Source organism: Alosa pseudoharengus, unplaced genomic scaffold, assembly GCF_046254945.1.
Source record: "Alosa pseudoharengus isolate Yale_2024_CS ecotype anadromous, Long Island Sound unplaced genomic scaffold, YU_APseudo_1.1 YU_APseudo_1.1_scf_2, whole genome shotgun sequence".
NCBI classification, from domain to species: Eukaryota; Metazoa; Chordata; class Actinopteri; order Clupeiformes; family Clupeidae; genus Alosa; species Alosa pseudoharengus.
Genome location: NW_027468663.1, coordinates 2,262,883 through 2,285,678, shown reverse-complemented (window position 1 = coordinate 2,285,678; position 22,796 = coordinate 2,262,883). Strand labels below are relative to the sequence as shown.

Here is a 22,796-nt window from a genome sequence, read left to right as displayed (position 1 = left end):
TATATTGTACCCAAGAGAGATGGGTGCTCCAAGGCAGTTCGATTTATTACCACATAGGCTTGAGAACATTGATACCCCTCCCTCAACATCAATACAAACAGGTACTCTGCCTTTGCTCGTGTGAGATACTCAGTGATGTTTGTTCAAGCCTGTGGAGGTAAAAAACAAACAAACAAAACAAAACCTCTTGATGCCCAGTGTTGCCACAGTTACCTTAAAAAAGTAATCTGATTACTAATTACTCCTTTAAAAAGTAACTTAGTTACTTTACTGATTACTTGATTTTAAAAGTAACTTAGTTAGATTACAAGTTACTTTATTAGTTACATTCAGCAGCTGCCGACAACACCCCCGCCACCTCAACATAAAAATGACAACTGGTTTTGGCAATACTCACTTTATTGGAAGTGCATTTTAACAGTATAGTCAACAATGTATAAGCAGACATCCCAACCTGAAAAAAGTGATTTCAGGGAGGTATCCCTTTAGCCTACTTAGATACTGAAATACAGATTAATATGTTTGTTCAATAATGTCTAGTTAGTACACCAAATAAGTAAGGCTGTAGATAGAAATTGTAATACAATATGTAGATTTTGGTAGTTTGGGCTTTTCATGTAGCCTTGGCAACTAGCCATCTAGTGTAGGCCTGAATAATATGCAAATGAAATGACACTTGTTAAACTCACCTCAACAAGTCTTGCAATCATCTAACCGGCCATGGGCAATGCTAAAGTCACTGTTACAAACACTGCAGTGTGCAAGACTATCATTATTTTTTTTACTCTTGTGAGACAAGGGTAGACTTTTTATAGTCTGATGTGAAATGGGTCTTAAATGTAACTTTTTGGACTGACTCTGCCATGGCGCTCCTTATCCTAGATACACTGAACTGATTAATTTAATTCGGGAGAAAAGAGATAAAAGCCCACCTACACTGAAAACTGATTGATTTAGCGAAACAGGCCAGAATGCATACACGCACCACCCCGCTCTCTCTCTCCCTCTCCGTCGTGTGCACGCTACACTCAGATGCACCCGCGATTTGAAGTCTCGGTCTCTGGAAAATATCGCAAGTACCCGGATATCCTTATGTTGGCAAAGATGACCGCTTTTTCGTCAAAACAATTAATTTCATACCCCCTGATCCAAGGCCGTAGTCATGATGTCATCATTGGGGGGGACCAAATCTGTGGTGGGGTCTGAGGGACCCCCAAACAGAATTTCAATACATTTCCTACCATCGTTGTTAGGTCAGTCAATTAAGTTATTCCAAACTTTTGACGGACACACATGCCCAGCCCCCCCCCCTCGGGAGTTTTGTGAAAAGAGAAGGGTGGAGAAGAAGCAACTTCACTGGTCCATCCTAAATATCTTAAACCTCTATATTACACAGAATGTGGTTCTTTGACTTATTACTTACGCCTGAAGCCTTAGACTCATAGGTTTGGAGCCTAATAAGATTTTGTCTTTTAATTTAGATTTTATTATGCTGGCGGCTAATCACACAATGAAAGGGACAGGATTCAGGAACAGGCTACTAAGACAGGCCCCTCTTCTGTCTGACTCACCTCATGTTACCCCTGTATGCATTATAGACTGGCTTCTGACAGAAATTACGTTTTGTGCCAACATGTAGAAACACTAGGTCTACTACAGCCTTTAATTGGTGAATGGAGGTGCAAATTCCTTTCTTTGGTTATTGTCCGCGATTCACATTAACTGTAGGCCATCACGTATTGTAAACGTCGCCACATTTGATCACGTTTTGCCTGCATGGATGCGCGATTGAGTGCGCATCTAAATAATATGCAAGATGCAACAATCATTTCTAAGAGGCCTATACACGGTAATTTCTGGCATTACTACTAGCATATGAATGCATTATTTATGTTGAAAGACGTGAAAGAAATGACACAGGCTTGCACAAATTCATCATTTAAAATAAAACGTTTCACTTTCGCTATCATTGCGAGAATAGGCTACAATATGGAAAATGTTCCCTTTCAGTCTGATCGGCTCCAAACATGTACTGTATGGGATTTCCTTAGCCTGTGCTACACCTTTCCAAGAAGTTTTGTGAAAATTGTACCGGTAGCTTTTACGATATTGTTGACAGCCCTACCTCACCGCAGTAGGGTGCAGTAAATGGAAGCTTTTGATAGCGCACGGCAAACGGAAAATCACCAGGACAAACCACTCAGGGGGTGTAGGCTACTCTGGAACCATAGGTCACTAATGTGCCTAGTATAGCGCTTTATTCTTTCTTTATTTTTCTATGTCCGAATATTGGGTCCGAATATTTTGGTCATATTTGAATATTGGGGGGGACACGTCCCCCTCAATGTCTATGGTGACTACGGCCCTGCCCTGATCAATAGATTAAAATAACTGCTTCAAATTTGGCTAAGACAGTTTTTACCGATAAAAATCACTGTGGTGTTTAATTTTTTGAGAAGGTATTAAAAAAGGTATTAAAAGGTTTTGAATTTCACCTCAGGATTTCTGTATAGGGCAGTTCCAGCGTTATGGAGGTGACAATTGGACTCATATTGGTAAACAAAATGCCTTAGAGTGGGGGCAAAATTAGTATCAGTGAATTAATTTGCATAACTTTTAATGCAACCTCTGTCCTCTGAATACTGAGAAATCCTCAAATTTCATATAATCAATTTCATCCTAAGAATACAAGGCATTTTATCAGCGTTATGAATGTGACATGAAATGGACACACTTTTGTGAGAGATTACAGGTTTTCTACAAACTCTGTGAATTTTGAAGGAAACTGCCGAAACTATGATATATGTACCATGAAGGAGACTTGAATGAACACAAAAAGTGTGTTTTTGAAACTATGCGTCATTTTCGTAATGCATTTTGTAGGAAAAACTGGCGTTATGGATGTGACGGTTTCACGTTATGGATGTGACGTGTCTGAACCAGTCCTCGACAAACTACATAAAACACTTAATTAAGTAGTGAATTTTGATATGAAACAATTGAAATAGTAATCATGAAAAACTAGCCATGAAATTATTGCTTCCTCAGTGCCCACTAAGATCCACAGGAAGAATCAGGACAACAAGTCATTTAAAATATAAAAAAGAAATAATTTTTTTTCTTTTTACTGTCATCAATTTTGGTCAGTGATTCCCGGGTTACTGAAACACCAGGGAACATGAAACTTGGTGGCCACTCCCCTAAATAACTAGCCCTACCTGAACCGTTGCACCCAAGATGACAAAATATTTCTGGTATGTTAGTCTCAAGAGCCCGCATCAACCTAACCCATACCCACTCATTTGTGATTTGCACACATAAAGTACATGCACGCGCACGTGCACACATGCACATGCACACACACGCACATGCACACACACGCACATGCGCACACACACACACATGTACAAACACCCATCCACATGAATGCAGACACATAAACACAGGCACGCATACGCATGTGGGCATGCAAACACACACGCACACACACACACACACATAAACACACACACACACTCTTATAAACAAAAGCAAACTCACATACTGTATGCACACTCTCGTTTACATGCACATGAGTTGCAGGAGTAGGAGATGGAGACAAATTGACAAGCGTGATTTATTTTTGCGAAGAGAATATGCAGGACTGAGAGGCGGTCATATTTTGTACCGCTATGCGGTACATCTAGTTTATTGCTGCCCTTACTCATGTTACTCTGTGGGTATTAGCTACAGAGGACCTGACACTTCAAATGCCGTCATATCGCGTCACATTTAAAATTAAACTGTGTTAAGCAGACGTGAACGGCAGGCTGAACAGATCTGCAACAGAAGGAGGTTGCTATGTTAACTCCAGCTGCAAAGTCAGCCATCTTCACCAGCTAACACGATAATCCAGTTACTGTACAACAACAGTATGACAGTTACAGGAAGATAATCGCTCAGATTTTCGTTATTAGGCCACTTGAAAATAGGCTATGGCTAGGCTAATCACTGGAGGTATTTTAATATTATGTTTGTTTTGCTAATGGTTAGGCAAGGCCTCCCTGTGGTTTTGATAAACCTAATAATCTTTGAAATGTCAGTTGTAAACACTAAGTTGAAATGCGTTGAAACTGACATGCCACCAGAACAGACGTTTTATCGGCTTTGAGGTATAATAAAGTCCCCAGTCTTGTAAATTCACATTATGTAACATTCATAACGTCACATCCATAACGCACCATTAAAAGTTTTAAAAGTAAGAAAGGGGCACAATTTGGTCATCACACTTTACATTGATATAAATCAGCTTTGCACAGACACTATGGACATTGTCGCATCAACACTGTATGTGTAGCATAAACTTTTCCTATAAAACGTTATGGATGTGACATGGCCATGGAACTTGCTGACTTAAAAACAAAAGCCTTACAAATGTAAGGAGTTGTGCTCTTAAAGGCAAGCTGAGCATAGACATTACTCTACCATTCCCTTGTCAATCTGGAATTTGTCAAATGACACAATTTGTTTGAACATTGGGTCCATTTATCCACTTTTGAAATATGTATAATATTACCATGTGAAAAATTTTGTTTCTGTATGGTTGCACACCATATTTATGATGTAAAAAGAGTGTCATTCTCCATCAAATTCAATCAGATCAGTTACAAACAATAAAATATAGACCTAAATGAAGATTTTAACAACAGTTCTATTTGCGTATGCACAACTTTTTTTTTCCATGGGAAGGAATTGCCCTATACCCTGATAAAAATGCAATGAATTGGAACACATTTTTTTTCAATAAGCCTAAAAATAAATAATAATGAGTATCAAATAAAATGTGTAAAAAGCAGGCTATTATAAACCGAAATGTCTCCACATTTAATTTCATTATCACCTCATTTAATTTAAGCAATTATTAACAAGACTATTTTGCACTTCCTCTACGTTATCTCTCCCTAGCGAGTAAAATCAGACGTTACCATAAGACTGTGAGTAGACCCTTGTAAAAGTGCTGTGGCTCCTTGAAGAATGTGACATCACTCCCTCCACGGAGTTTTGTTTACTTTTCCCTCAACTCCCAGTGAAGTGCAGAGCTACAGTAACACGCTAGCCACCAAGTGTGTTATCTCCTCAAGTTTCAATGGAGAACCCTTTGTGCGAGGGTATTACTGTAAGCTGCGTAGATTCAACACAAATCCATAAATCTGGCTAACTATATATTTTTGAAGTCAGCTGTGCAAGACTGAGCGCCGTGGCAGCACATTGAAGCATAGGGGTTCTTAAAGTAGCGGTTATGCTGTGTTTTAGGGGAAACGGTGTAATGGAGTCGTATTATTGTTTCTAGCGGATACCCAAAATGTTGGTATCATTTTTTTTTTATAAATGTGGCTGGGGCATTTTCTCTGCTAATTTCATCAGACTCATCAGTCATGCTAGCTACTACTACTCCAAGAGACAGATTTTTACCTTAATGACAAATATTGTGACATTGTTGTATCACACCCCTAGAACACAGTCACGCAAGGTAGCGTCTGTCTGAATGATCCATCAAGCGCTGTACGAATCACAGGCTGCTCACATTTAGCCTCTGCTTATAGGCTGGCAGTAGCAGGACAGAAGAGTTATCCGATTTGCCAACGACTGGGCGGGGTGGGCTTTGTAGGCATGGCTGTATGGAGTGTATGTATGGTCCAGGGTGTTATCTCCTCAAGTTGGAAAGCTCACATGTTGATGGTACTTCGGTAAAACTTTCTTGAAGTTGGCTTTATTGAAGTCGCCGGCTATGATGAATGCAGTCTTTGGATGCAGAGTTTCGTACTAATCGATGATTTCATAAATCAAGTCGTCCAGCGCTCGTGTGGTGATGTGGTGGAATGTAAACAGTGATGAAAAAGACTGCTGAGGATTCCCTGCGCAGATAAGGCCTGCATTTAACCATGTGATGTTGGAGGTCAGGAGAGCATCCTGTCAATGTTGTGTGTACATCCATACACCAGCATTTGTTAACCAGAATACACACACCACCTCCTCTGTCCTTGCCCAACTCAGTTGTTCTGTCCTGCCAAAGGATGGAGAACCCCTCTGGTAGAATGGTAGAGGTTGTAATTGAGGCGTCTCAGTAAAAACAAAGACATTGCAGTTTTTGATATCTCATCAAAACGCCAGTCTGGCTCTGAATTCATCCAGCTTGTTATCCAGTAATTGGACGTTAGCAAGGAGAATTCTAGGAAGGGGAGGACAATGTTGTATTTTCCTCAATCTGACCAAGATCCCGGCTCTTTTCCCTCTTATCCTCCGACGGTGCTTCTTCCCAGGTAACCAATGTAAACAACCGGGTAAACTAACTGAAAGTCCCTCGATGTCATTCCAGATTGCAGATTCAGTATAATATCTAAGAGGGTCTGTCTATCGTAAGTGATCAGCATTTGACACATTGATAAAAAGTGTGAAAATAAAACTAGAAAGATTAAAGAAATGTAAAGTTGAGGAGGACACTGAGCGAAGGCAGCCATATCTCTGGTGCCGACGTCACAAAGTCCCAATGCCTGTAGCCTTCAAGTACTACAACTACAAACAATCCCTTTTTCATGAAGGCACAGCATTCCAATTGCAGTATCCTGCAGAGACATGAAAAAGGCATGGAAATACACAATATTCTCACTAAACACCACAAAAACAAAATAACTCCTACTAACAAAAGATGCCCTTTAGCAACAGCAACCTTTGCAAATGTTTTGTGCATTTCCTGTGATCATGTAGGCCATAGTTGACATGAGCTATTGCCTGTCCTCTGGAGCGAAATGTGAAGCATATATTAGATGTGAAGCACACATAGATATTTTCTTTTAGATTATTATGCTGTGTTCCAGAGAACTCAGTAATCGTTTCCCTGTTCTAGACAAAGACAAAGTCGCAATTTCCTAAAAAAGATACAGTGAACATCACTTAAAGTGGGAGTTTGTGTGTGCCACTTAGGGCAGACAAAGACTTTAAGGGTTGAACAAGTTTAATTTCAGGGTTAACAAGTTTAATTTCAAATATCCAATGCAGGATCATTTTCTTTTTGTTAGTGACACATGCTGTTGTGCCATTTTATTGATCTTTGCTTTGTTTTTCTTAAATCAGTAACTTAGACCACCTAGCTAATAGACCAGTGTTTCTCAACCTTTTTTCAATCGCGGCACCCTTTACATGAATGAAAAATCTCAAGGCACCCCAAACTTTAAAAAAAATACACACACTGTCTCTGAAGACCAACAAATGCATAAAGCATACAGTAGCATACTACAACTCATGCACACACACACACACACACACACACACACACACACACACACACACACACACACACACACACACACACACACACATGCACATGCACACACACATGGACACACACACAGGAGTGTGACTTACTCAGTGAGAGACTTGGGCCTGGGACGATGCACACAAACGCTCTATTCTCGCAGCAATGGATGCCTGACACACACGTAGCTCCTGGTCCACAGCTCTCATAGGCTAGTAGTGTAGTAGGCTGCTACAACATGGTTAGGCCAGTCATTACTTTTATAATCATGGGGCATCGTAGCGATGCATTCTGAAGCCCTGTTTCTTTTCTCCCAAGCCGCTGTGCACCGAGGGAGGGGTGGTCTTTCTCCTCCAATAATAAACTTGTAGGCCTACTCGTAACGAAAGGCAATTGTAGCAGAGTAAAGAGTAGATTACTTGCTCAAAAATGTACTTGAGTGAAAGTAGAAGTACAGTTTTGAAAAAGGTATATGGAAAGTTGCCGTTCCTTGGAAAAAATACTTTTCTACTCGTGCGTTAGGCTTGTAACGTGATAGGCCTACTACCCACCCTGGAAGATGAATCCGAACGTGAGAATTTTCATCACACTGTCGTTTCGTAGTCTTCATAGTCTTGCTAGGTCTCTACCTCCTTCACTGAAGGACCACAAGATGAAGAGGATGATGTTAAGGCCTAATGTATCAGCCTCTGGAGCTTTTCTTTTCAAAAACCTGTCCATGTTGCTGGCTAATTAACCGCGACACAACGCTATGACAACTAATCTGCTATCAAGTGCTGTAAATATTTGTAGATGTCATACAGGCTATGTTCCAAACCATGATTGCAGCTTCGGCGTTAGAAAAAATAATCTGAACTATTTTCTCTGATGTGGCCTCCATTTACTTAACTGCGTGATAAAGCTAGAAGAAAGATTCCAAAATTATGCATTCATTTATTTCAATTTCATTTTATTAGCCTAGTGTCAGCCACGTTTCTGCGGCACCCTTGAGGATGCCGGAAGGCACTCCAGGGTGCCGCGGCACTCCGGTTGAGAAACACTGTAATAGACCATGTTTGAGTCATGGGCTTTTGTTTTATTAACAAGTCAGGCAACTGAAATTAATAAATATTCGATCCTATATGTTCATATTTCCTGCAGTATGACAGTTAGTTTTGTCAGAGACCCTAGTTTTTTGATTGGATATTGGTAGCACAGTCACTTTCACTGGGTTAGGCACTAAACCAAGAGCCTTTGGCTTAGTTGACTTATCAATTCCAGACCCTCCCCTTCTCACACCCATTGATCTACACTGGCAGACTCGGGCTCTCCTCATTTTTCAACATGAAATAATAAAAAAAAAAACTTTGCAGATTTGCAGATGTAGAGTAGTTATAAAAAATACTCCGACTGTCTCAAAAGCTGTTTGGTCGCTTTCTGGAGCCCTAATCCAAGAATGAGAATGACCTAATGCATGAGGACTATGGCACTCCTGATTAGTGAACGTGACCGTCTCACAAAAGGAGGACAACATGATTTTGCAAGCCTTAGATGTAACATAATTAACCATTAGGTCATAGTCATGAGCTGTATGACTAATAGCAGCCTTCGAGATTTGCTAATTGCATTAGTTAAAATTGAAGTGATTACTAGCGGTGAAGAGTGAGGATGTACCGATATATCGTCACTCATGGAATGCCCTTTCGTACAATCAGAAATTAATAAATATTTTGACCGGATTACTGTTGTATAAAGATAAATTAAGGTGTGATAGCGGTCGGATCGGATTGGATTTGGGGCAGCCGTGGCCTACTGGTTAGTGCTTCGGACTTGTAACCGGAGGGTTGCCGGTTCGAACCCCGACCAGTAGGCACGGCTGAAATGCCCTTGAAGTGCCCCCTCACTGCTCCCCGAGCGCCGCTGTTGTTGCAGGTAGCTCACTGCGCCGGGATTAGTGTCACATGGAACACAGGTGAGCAGCATGAACAGTATGAAGTGATTGTGCTGCTTACAGTTCTCAATCAATGGCAACACTCCAACGTTTCCTTGTCACAAAAATCTTAAGCCATATGTGCTCATTTGATAAGCTAGCCATGGCTGTGACTGCCCAGTGTCTTACATACTGTATCACCATCATACACACAGTTGCAAAAAGTCACAACAACTCACAAAGAAATTCTCCTCCATCCGTATCACGACCCAATAAAAATAAGCTGCAAGACAACATAATAATAGTTCAATTGAACATATTGATAATATCATTAGGAAGCCTAGCAAATACGTCCTTGTGTCGCATTTAGAGTCAAACTGATCATGAAGTACAGTGAGTTTTTACCAGTCAACCCACATGTAGTTGACTGCAAATGCAGGGTCTTGAGTGAGATCATGGGGCCAGGGTTTCAGGGGAAGAGAAGGCTGAGTAGACCTAGAGCACTCCATAGTACAGCTGTCTTTTTGCATATTGACTTATATCAAAATAGTTATTTTATTTTTATATTAATGTTCAGCTGCTTATTATTGTTCACCTGCTTATTATTGTGCTTTCTGTATCTTAGTTGTAGCACTGTACTATGGCTGAGCCATAAATGGTTGGGAATGCTGGACTGAACCCATTGCTACGTTTCTGACATGCATCCAGGGAAATGTATTTACAGCTTAGCTAACCTTACATGGAAAAGACGGACTTGGATTGGTATCGGTATTAGTAGATACTCAAAGTTGTGGCATACATCGGTATCTGGCATGAAAAAGTGATTCCATGCCAACGCCACTTTCAGGTGTGGCTTTTCTGAGTTCAATGGACATTCAGGAGTGTTTGTGTATTCTACATTTATAACCATGGTTGCTAGAGTTCCATATAACCTATTGTATGCTTATGGGCTGAACGTGTCAACATTTTTTCCAGTAAGTATATTTCAAATCAGGCTATTCACATGAACTTTTCACCACACATGTTTGGATTTCTTTATATTTGTGGGTTTCCCGAGTTAATACTAGTGTCTGTTGAAAATTTCAGGTGGAAATATACTTACTGAAAACAAAATTGATGTGTTCAATACTTATTTACCTTGCTGTACAAACAACTGGAGGTAGATGTTAACATATGATCCAAAATAACAGATTTAGGGAAAAACATTAAAACTGTGTAACAGTTGTGTTAGCCTTACTATAGACATTTGACCTTTTAGTGAAGTTTAGCATCTCATAGCTCATTACTTTCTCACATTTTTTCCAGCTTAGTTGCTATTATTTGCAGTCTTTGTTCGCTGAAAAGCATTATGGGTTCTGGGTTCTTATGCTTGTCAACAAGTCCATTGTTGAGGTGGATGTGGAATGGCAATGGTTTGTCCAGCAGTTACTGAATGATTTTCTCTAGAAAACTATGGGTGTTGTTAAAAATCATACTCCAAATGGTAAAATCATGCACTATACATTGGTTTGCATGATCTATTACAGCTGTATTTTCTCAGATTCCTAACCTTTTCTTCCTTTTCCAGGAGTTCTTTGACCATGCAAAGAAACTTTGGGACGATGAAGGAGTTAAAGCATGTTACGAGAGATCCAATGAATACCAGCTCATCGACTGTGCACACTAGTGAGTTCTGAAGTTTGTTCTTGCATTCCACAATATCTGTATATTTGTAGGTGTATACACAAAGGAGGAATGTTAGTTTAATTTTTGGAGTAACAGGACAGCCTGCGGTACATTGATGATGTACCTCACTGAAACTGTAAACAATTTTGAACATGTAAGTGATTTGCATGTCAGTTCTTTGGTAAAATCAACAAGAAATAAACAAATGATAAGAAGTAGAGATGCACCGATTGCAGTTTTCTGGGCCGATACCGATTTCCGATTTTTCATAGAGTTTGACCTGCCGATACCGATTTTAGCCGATTCCGATTTCATTTCTTCTAACCATTTTACAACACACACACAAATAGTTATTTTCTATCTTTTCTTTGATAGAACATGTTAATATACACATGTAATCAACTTATCAATGATGAAATGGCTGTTAAAAAAAATGGAACCGGTGAGCAGACAGATTCTTTTTCAAGTCTAACTTCAGATGCAGTATCAAATTATGGATTAAGTTAAGTTATGGAACACCCATTTTATGCTTCTCTCTTTTATCTCCGTTCAGCAGGCTTGTGGTTCAGCTGTGGGCACGCAATTAGCGGCAGTGACGGGCGGTGATGAGCGATGTTTACGTAGCCTAATGAAGTGACAGCTTAGTAAATTCCACGCAGTAGGCCAATGGTAAAGCACAGCGTTTGCTGCATAGAAAAACTCAGTAGCCTATTACCGCTTTCTTTGTAGCCCTACATCCAGCCCTGAGTGTTGGCCTGGTTGCTAGCTTCTTCAAACTTTGCAAACTCAGCTGGGTGTTGTTACAATTGCGGCGCACGAGTGTATTTGACCGGCATAAAATCGGCATGTCTCAGACTGACCGGCCGGTCGCCGGTCATGGCCGATCACGTGAAAATCGGCCGATTCCGGTCACCAGCCGATCTATCGTGCATCTCTAATAAGAAGCAGTTTTTTAGGTTGTGTGGGGTAAAGACATATCAGGTCTTCAGACTGTTCACGCAACAAATTGCACATGTGCGATCTGCAAATTTACCAATGTTTTTTTTATTAATGTTGAAAAATTGAGAGGGAGCGAGTCTGCCACTGTATGCCATTGTGTATGAGAAGGGGAGGGTCCCGGAGTAATAAGTCAAGTTCAGTCTAACCAGAGGCTCTGGTTTTTAGCAAACAGTGAACCAACCAGTAAAGCTGACTGTGCTACCAATATAAAATCAGAAATTCAGGGTAACAGTACCATCTCAAGCCAAGCCAGTGTGAGACTGCAGCTTGAATGTGTTTGTGTTGTATGTATGCTGCTGAGACCTTGAATTTCCCCTGGGGATCAATAAAGTATCTATCTATCTATCTATCTATCTTATTGTTGATACCGGGGTAATGTTACCCACAGTCAAATAAGAATCCCACATAGCTGTGAGTGATGCCAGTTCTTATACCCTTAACTCACACACATGGAAAATCACAACATACTTCCCCCCAACAATCCATCCAGTTAGTATTAACAGAGATAAGAATGTTACAAAACCCCATAACCTTCTAATGACCTAGGTATGTTTGTGTCCTTGGGGTGAAGACAATCAGACACCCTACAACAAACTCTTCACACTCTCTGGAAATTTCCACAGAGGGAGGCTTCAGGGACACAGAAGAATGAAGGGAACCATTTTCTCATAGCACATATGCATGGTTAAACTAAAAAAATCAGTAAATGAGAACCATATATAAAAATTATACCACACATCATTGACTACGTTCCCATGCACACCATATTCCGATATTCCGGACCAGATTCTGGTTATGGCAATATTCAGAATAAGATGTGTCCATGTCCAGCAGAAACAGGAATGTTTCCGTTTACATGTTAATCAGCATTTTCTGAATAAAACAGCGACGTGCAGTAATAGTACAGTGTTTCCCACAGAATTTGATTGAATTAGTGGCGGTAGCATGACTTGGTAGTGTTATGGCGGTAGCAAGATTGTCTTGGTAGTGTTATGGCCGGGATTCTATTTATAGCCGGGCCTCGGATAATAGCTGGGGCCGTGCTTGTGCTTACGCAGCCTGTAAGTAAATAAAAGACCCCGGCCATCATTTGAGGATTTAGCCTACAGTAGGCCTAGATAAATAAATAATAATAGGACTACAAGATAATTTGTAACTCAAGCGAATTGTTTTCAAACATATCATGGCACAAATTAAGTTCAACGTTTAGATTTATCTGGACGTGTTTTAAGTTGGCTACAGCCTGTAAATAGGCCTAATGATTTTTGAAAACGAACTTCTGTGGTCATATGCATTTCACATAGGCAAGCAGGACAATTTGGGAGTTTATTGACTGCATGGAAACAATAATAATTAGTGTCAAGCAGACCTACCATTTGCATTTATTTAAGTTATGAACATCAAACGCTTAAGTGAAATCTCAACCTTATAGTGATTGATAATATTGTAGCCTATGCGCTGTGTTTAAGCAGGCCTTGAACAAAGGGTTAATTTATAGCCTACGGGTAGAAAAAAAAAATGATGATAATATAGCCTAACGTTAGCTAAGTTTGCCTGCTAGCTAGCTTATCAGTATACGGTCTCCCAATGGGAATTTATGTGATCTATTTACCAGTGCATTAGGGCCTCTCTGTCTAAATAATAGGCCTATATACCTCTCCTTATTCAGTGTAAACTTTGAAAAAGATAAATCGGTCCTTTCACACTGTCAGTTCTTGCAGTTCATTACCGAGTAAAAAAAAGAAAAAAACAGCTGTTCAGGTGGGCTCATAGAATTGGAACTGTATATGAAATGTTGCGCTGAACTTACCAAAATGGCGCCCTGTCGGGCTCAGAGCGTACTTCATGCCTATGACGTAACTGGTCTATCTTGCTCTGCTCTAGAATTTTTGGTCATGACACTGTCATGAACAGTGTTTGGAATAACGCCGTTTAAAAGAACGGCGTTAGGTAACGACGTTATTTTTTCACTAACTGGGTAATCTAACTATTTACTTTTCCCGTCGTTACAACGCTGTTAACGTTACTGGACGTTAAATGCCGTGCGTTACTATGCATTGATTGAATAAACTGTGTAATCCGAACGCACCCTGGCTCACAGCTAGTGAGGAGGTGGGTTAATAACGACGTAAGCGATTATGATTGGCTAAGGCAGAGTCATGATAGTCATGAGAGTTTCATGATAGCCAATCAGAGCCAGTGTTTTTACACACTTGCCAGCACACGTGCCACAAACACACAACAGCTAAAATAGAGATTCGACGAAACAGCAGAGATCAGGAGCAATCCGAAAAGTTGGCATTTTCAAGGTGGAGATATACTTAAAATTCATCAAGGCAAGAACGTGCATGTAATGTGTACATTATGTCCAGGAGCGAAGACTGTGTCGACATCCGTTGTAAGCAACTCTAATTTAATGAAGCATCTCACACACGCATCTAAAGCTAGTGGCCAAAAACACTGATACCTCCACCACAGATGATAGCTCCCCATCCACTAGCAAAGAAGCACTCGGAGCAAAGTTCTCCAAGCAGCAAAAGCTAGATCTTTCTGCCTCACAACAAAAACCTATGACACAGGCTGAAGTCAACCATAGGTCTGTTGATGTGCAATATCTTGAATTTCCCCTTGGGGATCAATAAAGTATCTATCTATCTATCTATCTATCTATCTCTATCTATCTGTCTATCTGTCTATCTATCTATCTATCGAAAGTTATGTAGCCTACAAACACCTGTCTGTTCTACTCATTTCAACTAGCTGCTCAAAACTGCTCAAAAAATCCAATTTCTTTGACATATAGCAACTTTTTTTTGTAACAGTAACGCAAATAGTTACTTTCCCTGGTAACGAGTTACTCTTATGATAGAGTAATTCAGTTACTAACTCAGTTACTTTTTGGAACAAGTAGTGAGTAACTATAACTAATTACTTTTTTAAAGTAACGTTCCCAACACTGGTCATGAAGGTGTCATAAACAAGTCATAAACGTTTATGACATAAAGCTTCTGTTAGTAAGTGACATTTGTTTTTATCATAACAAGTTATGGTTAGGATTGGGGTTAGGTTTAGGAAATTAGAATTAAAATTTTATTTTAGTGTGTAGTTGGTTTGACTATTGTGCACTGGCCAGTTGTTCTCGCCCCACTATTCCCATCTAAAAGTCAAATAAAATTAAATTAAATTAAATAAAAGTTAAAAAGAAGAGATAAAAGAGAGGAGCTATAAAAAAGACACAGAGTGGTTTAAAACTTTAATTACATTTTTCATTAAGACCTTGTGGGTGTAGTGCTTGAAGTTTTAAAATCCACAATCTCTCTGCTCTTTTCCTCTGTAAAATTGTCCAGCCTGGGTTCCCTTCAAGGCCACAGACCCTCAAGTGTGTGATGATGTGCGTCTGGAAGTGTGTGACGAGATAAGTGTTGAGTGTATTTTTGTGTATGTTGTGCAGATGTTGTTTGAGGTGTGTGCGTAGTGTATGTCCAGTTTCCCCGATGTACAACATGTGACAGTGAGTGCAGGTGAGAACATAAACTAAATTGGGAGTGTCTAAATTTAATGGGTTAGTGGGTGCAGAACAGTGACTATGGATATTGGTGATAAATAAGTGAGGGGTGAAATGTAGGTTTTCTTTAGGGGGTGGGGGTTGTAAGTGACGGGTGAAGGTGGTGCGTATGAGGAGGTCTTTGAGGTTTTTATTGCGTCTATATGCGGAGATGAGTGTGTGGTGTTGGAAGGTGGGGTGTGTTGTTTGGAATTCAGTATAGTGTTGTTTCAGTGTGTGGTGAAGGTGTTGTATGCCGTGTGAGTAGGTGCCAATAAGGGGCAGGAGATGGGGTGGGTCAGGGTTGGGGTTAGGAAGAGGGTTGGGGTTAGGGTTAGGAAAAGGGTTGGGGTTAGGGTTAGGAAAAGGGTTGGGGTTAAGGTTAGGTTAGGAAAAGGGTTGGGATTAGGATCTGGGTTGGGGTCCGGGTTGGGGTTAAGAGGAAGGTCTGGTGTGGGAGTGGGTGATGGGCAAGTGTTTAGGGTGTATGAGTGAGTGGGAGCAAGGCCGGCCAGAGTCAAGTTCTTGATGTGGCGGAGGAAACGTTTAGAATAGTGCCTCTTACGGAGGGCTTGAAAGAGTTGTTGTATGGCATGGTGAAGGTCTGTGGGGAAGGAGCAGATGCGTTGAAAGCGGATGATTTGTGATTTAACTATGGATCTAAACGTGTGTTTGGGGTGATTACTGTGCTTGTGCAAAAGTGAGTGAGTGTCTGTGGGTTAGGGTTAGGATTAGGGTTAGAGGTTAGGATTAGGATTAGGGTTAGGTTTCATGTGTCATGACAGTGTCATCTGTTCATGACAGTGTCATGTCACCCTTATGTCGATACTGTCAAGTAAAGTGTTTAGCCGCCAGGGTTTAAATTGGATTTTCACATCAAAATTTCAAAAGCAATGGCTTGACAGTGGTCAGAGATAAAGTCCTACTGTAAATGTGAAAATCATTGAGTATGAATAAAAGTTTAAAAAGGGGGTAAATGTATTCATCTAATTTGCATATAATGATGTCACTGGATGGCAATCACCTCGAATTATGCACATTTCAGTAAATACTAGATGTTGAACATATTTGAGCAGTTTTACTTTCTTTTTTGTCATTCCACCCACATAACAAATGAACAGGAAAACAGTCACATGTAAACCAACAATAGTAAACTATTACTATAACCATAAATCTTATGCTACTATACAATAAAGTAGCCCGGTCAAATAAGTTTCTATCGCGGGTGACTTCTTCAGAGAACTATTTTTACAACTCCTGCTGTACCACGTCCATTACGGACACTATCTTCACTATTACCACTTGCACCTCCAGCTTTGTTGGGCAGAGGGTCGAAATAAGCATGTTATGCTTAGTGGACACTGTCGCAAAGACGCACCTCCATTCACAGACGCACCGTGACTATCACTGTCAATAGACGATCGATCGTATTCTCCAAAAGGCAGATATTCTCCTTCAGAATCAGAGTAGGTGAATAACAGACCCAAGACTAAATCACATATTAATTTTTTTTCAACATTTTATGTATTTCTGCTTCAATTTGTGCAAAACTATGGCCCGCATCACTTCCGCGTTATAGAGGAAATGCATGTGTGTTTCTCGCGTACTTCCTGAAAACTTTCACAAACAAACATGAGCTTCAATCGAAGCTCTGGATGTCTGCCAACTAATGGTAAAGAGTACAAATCAGATTTTACACTGTACTCGAGTCTATCGTCTGTTTTATTCAGTAATGGCGCTTGTCGGAATATTGCGACTTGGGCGGTTAGAGGGTTAAGGGGCCATGTCAACCCATCCCATAACCATTCATTTGATGTAGCGCCACCTAGTTGAAATGAAAAAGCAAAAAATAGGTTTTGTAATCGCAGGTAACTCTGGCTGACATGGTCAAAACTGCACAAAATTGGAGCTGTAGGATCATTATGACACCCTCTGAATGCAAGGCAAGTTTGGTGGAATTCCGTTCATGGAGGACCATACAATAAATTAATATGTGTACATTTAGTGACACACACAAACACACATAAAGATACATGCACACACAACACACACGCAGGCACACACACACACACATAAACACACACACACACACACACACACACACAAGCACAGACACACACACACACACGCACACACACACAGGTATGCACACACTCATACACACGCACACATGCACACACACACACACACTCACACACACACAGGTATGCACCAGAGCTAGTGAGTTAAGCTGATGGAAGAGCGGAGCTGATGGAATTTTGTTGGAGCGTTGAACGCTTTTTAATTTAGAGGTCGGAGCGGCCGCTCTGTCCAGCTCCAATTTTGCTCCGATACCACTCACACCACGAGTCTGATGCATGTCCAAATGTAAGTTCGTTGGGGATGGAGTTCGCTAAATATTTTATAAAGGAAACTGATAAGTCATACGTGTGGTATACACACACACACACACACACACACACAGAGACACATAAAACACACACAAACACACATGCAGGCAAACACACATACACACCCCATTACCCCCCCCCCCCCCCATACACACACAAGCGAAATCTCACACAAAGAGAAGCACACATACACAAAAGCAAACGCACACATGCACACACTCATTTACATACACAAAAGTTGCAAGAGTAGGGGATGGAGACAAATTGACAAGCGTGATTTATTTTTGCGGAGAGAATGTGCAGGACTAAGCAGGGGTCATATTTTGTACCACCTTGCGGTACATCTAGTTAATCTTTTGAGGGGTATATATCTTGCCTGGTAAGCCAAATTCATTCACGAGTGAATAGTCTGGTCACTCACGATTGGGAATCCTTTACAACGCTAGCATGGTGACGAGCATAGACATATTAAGTGTGCTTGCTGAAAGAAACACACTTATTGTTCTTCTTATGTTTTTTTTCTTATTAAGTGTGCTTGCTGACAGGAGGAGAACATTAGGTATACATTTTCACATCCATGGTGTACAAATCTAAATTATAATTATTGTTTAATGTCATGATGGGAGAGTAGTATTAAAAATGTTACAAGTATGCAAACTCATATATTTACTGGAAATTATGTATTATTGTGCTGTTTTGTTGCAGTTGTTGTGTAACTTGTGAGTTTACTTAAGTTCCATACTCATGAATATGAATAGGTGTTTCTGTAAACCTAGGGACAATAAACAGCCATCTCTCTGGAGCATGCACGGCGTGAGACACTGGAGAGGTTGAGGCCTCCAGAACGCCGCAGAGGAATTGATCCAATAAAGCTTATAAAATGTATTTCTACAATATCCTGCCATCTGATTATTAATAACAAAGAAATGGACTTTAAAAACTTGGGCCACATAACGGACCAGCTGGCCACCACCAAGGTGAAAGCTTTGAAAGAAATGCCGAACACCGCTAAGATGGTGGATAAAAAACTCGACAAATGGTTGCATATGCAAGCGGCAACAAACACTCTTCTCTCGTCACTTGTAAAACGAATAGACTCTATTGAAAACATGGTAGAGGTACTTATAGGTGAGGTGCATGATCAGGAGGCTGTTTGGATAAACAACAAAGCTCGACTGGTGAAGTGCAAAAGAAGCTTGACCAGGCCCTGGAATACATCGAATTGCTTGAAAATCGTCAAAGGGAGAAAAATCAAAAACTTCTCGATGTCCCAGAACATTCCGAAAAAGCAGCCGAGATAATACCTTTCTTGGTGAAATTGTTTAACACCGAATAGGGGGTGAAACTTAAGGAAGCCGACTTGGAGAAGGCCTATCGGCTTGGAATATTGAAGGAGAAAGCAAGTTGCCCCCGAGGCATAATACTTTGGGTGCTTAATTTCCAGACAAAAATTAAAATTTTGAAAGCCGTCAAAAAACAACAAACTCAAGGAGTTCCAGAGAAAGGGAATAAGAGCAGGTATAGGATTGTTCCGGACATGTCAGCGCAAACGTGGAGGAAGAGGGACGTGTTCTGGCCTCTGCGCGAACGTCTGCACAATATGCAGATCACAACTAATGGCCTCCTTACACCAAACAATTTTGACAAGATTTGGGAAAGATTCTTGAAAGACTGGTGTCATTTGAGTAAAGCTTGAATGGGGGGCATTAGTTAAAAGACTACAATCTTTCAAGAATCTTTCCCAAATATTGTCAAAGTTGTTTGGTGTAAGGTGGCCATAAGATGAAGTATCCAGCCATTTTGATAGTCCAGGATGGAGAGGATGATCTGCATTAGTCCAACTTACAACAGGCAGAAGCGGAACTATTCAAACGATTCCCAGCACTTGGCCAGGCTTCTGGAGTTTAATACGGGGCAGACATTGTTAAGAAGACACCATGGTGGTCTGGATATACCTTTTGCGTTTCTCTAAATGATAGCAGGCCAACTGAATATACATATATTTTTATTTTTATTACTATTATTATTATTATTATTATGTTTTGCTTATGAGGCTTCACGTTTTGTTAAAAGGAAGAAAAGGGGAAAAAGATTTCTATCGAGGACATCTAGCCTATGTTTTGGACTTGCCCTCTATTGATAGCCTGGGTGCCATTCCGAACTTAGTCCCGCCCACAACATTTGAGGTTGGGAAGTTCGGTCTGGCTCTGCTCCATTGTGGAGCAAGTATGCTCGCCCTAGATCGGGCGGACCAATCAAATCGGGCTTTACGATGATGGGCAGGTGAGCAACAGCGCCTGGTCTATCACGTCATCTGAGCACGCTTAGATTAGGCTTATGTTTGAAACAAAAACGCTGTGGCTAGAAGGATACATGGCTTTTAAGACCCCATATGGAAAATGCATATTATTTAATGAGGTTTTATCACTGAAAACGATTATTTCTGAAAACTTTGGCCAAAGTTGAGATGTTGGAAAACTCGTGGTTTCACTTTCATCAAGGGAAAACAGCGCTGTTGCATTGCAACATGTTCCCTCGTTCGTTTGAATTCTCTGATTGACCACCTGTTCGAAGGATTTGCGACAGCCTTTCCCAGTTGTTTAACATGTTTGTAGCATATAAGTGTTCAACAAAATTATTTTTAAAAACGGAGGGGATATAGGCTATCAGTTTTTTCCTAATAGCCTACTGCGTATCTCTTAGATTTCGCTAATGAGTGTTGTAGGCTAGGAGTTATTGGCGGCACTAACTTTTACAAAAGACCAGAAAACAATGTTAAGGCATTTGTGGATAAGAAGGATGGTTCGTGTGTTTTCTTCCTACACCTCACGGTAAGCTATTTGGTGATAGCTGATTGGTTAGGTCTATCCAATTGAGTGCAGAGGCATTCCCCCCCTGTATCGGTTGAAACACGCCCCATAATTATATCCCAATGGAGCAGTATCAGACTCATATTCTGACTAGAATGGAGTATGACTGCGTCAGGCTACTCTATTGAGGCTGTAGCCTAACTATTTGTGTTGGATTAATAAGGGCCTAGCTATATTGACTTTGTTGATGCTCAAAAACACAGAAACTTTTACACGTCTAGCTATTATGTGTTGACTGATGAGTGCTGGATATCCGAAAGACTTTTACGCGTCTGGCTACTGTATTGAATTTGTTGAGTGCTCAAGAACCGAGAGACTATTATGCTTTGGTATGGATGCTTGAATTGGCAATCAATGTGTTAAGGATGCCTTATTTTCTGTTTATTTATTTTTTCTTTTACCTCCCTTTCTCTCTCCTCTTTCCCCTTCTCCCGGAACGTCTCTCCCTCGCCCGCGGAGTGTGTGCACATGTGAATGATCGAGGGAGAGAGAGGGAGTGTGTTTGTGCCTGGATGTGTGTGTGTGAGTGGATGAGTGTGATGAACTGTAATGGAGTGAATGGTGAGTTGGGGGGCAGGTCCAAGAGGGGTGTATGTTATTTAGGAGACACACTGTAAAATTACTTATATGTAAGATCAATACAATTTATTAATTGTGGCTTTCATCTTGCAACTCTCCAAAGGTTTTTTCCCCCATTTTCCAAGAAACATCTTGATGACCCCTAACGCTTTTGGGATGATTCTTCATAGAGTCAAAAGTATAACTTTTTGGAAGTGGCACTTTGGTACGGTTACATCTGGCAAACATAGCATTACTGTTAGGGCTTGCAGGCAAAGACCCAAATGCAGACCAGATACGTTGCGTAGTTCAGATTTATTTTGTATTTACAAGCAGCCAAAATTAAGCAAAGCACAAACAAGTCACTGTCGTATTATGCAAGCACATATTAATCAATCATGCTTTCAATATGTCATTCTTATCAATATATCATACTTTACATATTGAAACATTTTAAAACACTTATAATCACAGGCCCAAAGACAAAGTATCCTTTGTTTTCTTACTAAGGAAAAGTAAGAGTGAATACTGGTTTTGAATTTTTGATTGTAAAAAATCAAAACAATTGTAAAAAAAGTAGCAATACTATGTCCTGCTAAGTCATGCTAATGAAGCAACTTTAATTGAGTGAGGGGTGAGGTACATATGTGAGGTGTGTGTAAGTTATGGAGTAAAGTGTGTGAATGACTATTTGGAAATGTGAGTGACTTGCTTTTACAGTGTGTCATAATGCTTCCATTCATCATATTAAGAATTTATCTGTGTGAAGTTGGCACCCCAAATGAGTCCTATGTCGCGGCAATTCATTTTGAGATATATGGATTTGAATGCAGAGAGTCTCGAAAAATTTCTAAATTATGTATTTCCTAATTTCACCTTGAACACATTCCTTAACCTTTTATCTATCACTCATTGACATATCTTACTGTAAAACTACCTAGAAATATGATTTTGAAGGCTAAATGTGTCTTGTTCAGATGCTTGCTGTATAAGAAGAGAAAAGTTTCTGTTTTCTTTGGTCTGATAACTTCGTGTTTTGGCTTTTGGCCTCTTCAAGAAGTCATCATAAATAGGCTATCCACTCATAGTTATTCTGAAGAAAAATTCTATTTTAGTCAAGAGATTTCGGAGGAGAAACACCAACCTGTTGCTGACCAGATTCCTCACAGAGATTGCACCCGAATGGTCCGATTCAATAGGGTAATTTCACGTCAATTCAACCAGTGCCCACGCACTTAGGTCTCAAAAAAATCTGACCAGGTGTACCTATGTTACGCAGGAGACATTGTAAAATTACTTTTTTGTAAGATCAGTACTTTCCAAGATACAGCCAGTTTTACGGGGGTAGTAGGGTGTTGATTTTGTTTGGCCTCTTTTTTTGTCAAAGTTCACAAGCCCATAGCGCAAGAACTAAACCATGTAGGAGGCTCACATTTTGCATCCTGGTACATAAATAGGAATAGTAATAGTAAAATCGTCAAGTTTGGTCTGGATGATCCTGCATGGTCATAGCTGTCCCTCAAAGTTGATCAAAATTGTATTGGAGTTTTTGGCTGGGCTGTTTTTGGCT

The 22,796-nt window shown here is 40.3% G+C and overlaps 1 protein-coding gene across 2 annotated transcripts in view; it reads left to right on the top strand.

Moving 5' to 3' along the window:
* Positions 1 to 22,796, top strand: part of LOC143133623 (guanine nucleotide-binding protein G(olf) subunit alpha) — a 276,765-nt gene that overhangs the window by 71,185 nt on the left and 182,784 nt on the right. For both annotated transcript variants that reach the window (XM_076293378.1, XM_076293379.1), the window contains exon 5: positions 10,768 to 10,865. In XM_076293378.1, coding sequence (XP_076149493.1) covers positions 10,768 to 10,865 — 98 coding nt within the window. The remainder of the gene's footprint in view (positions 1 to 10,767; positions 10,866 to 22,796) is intronic.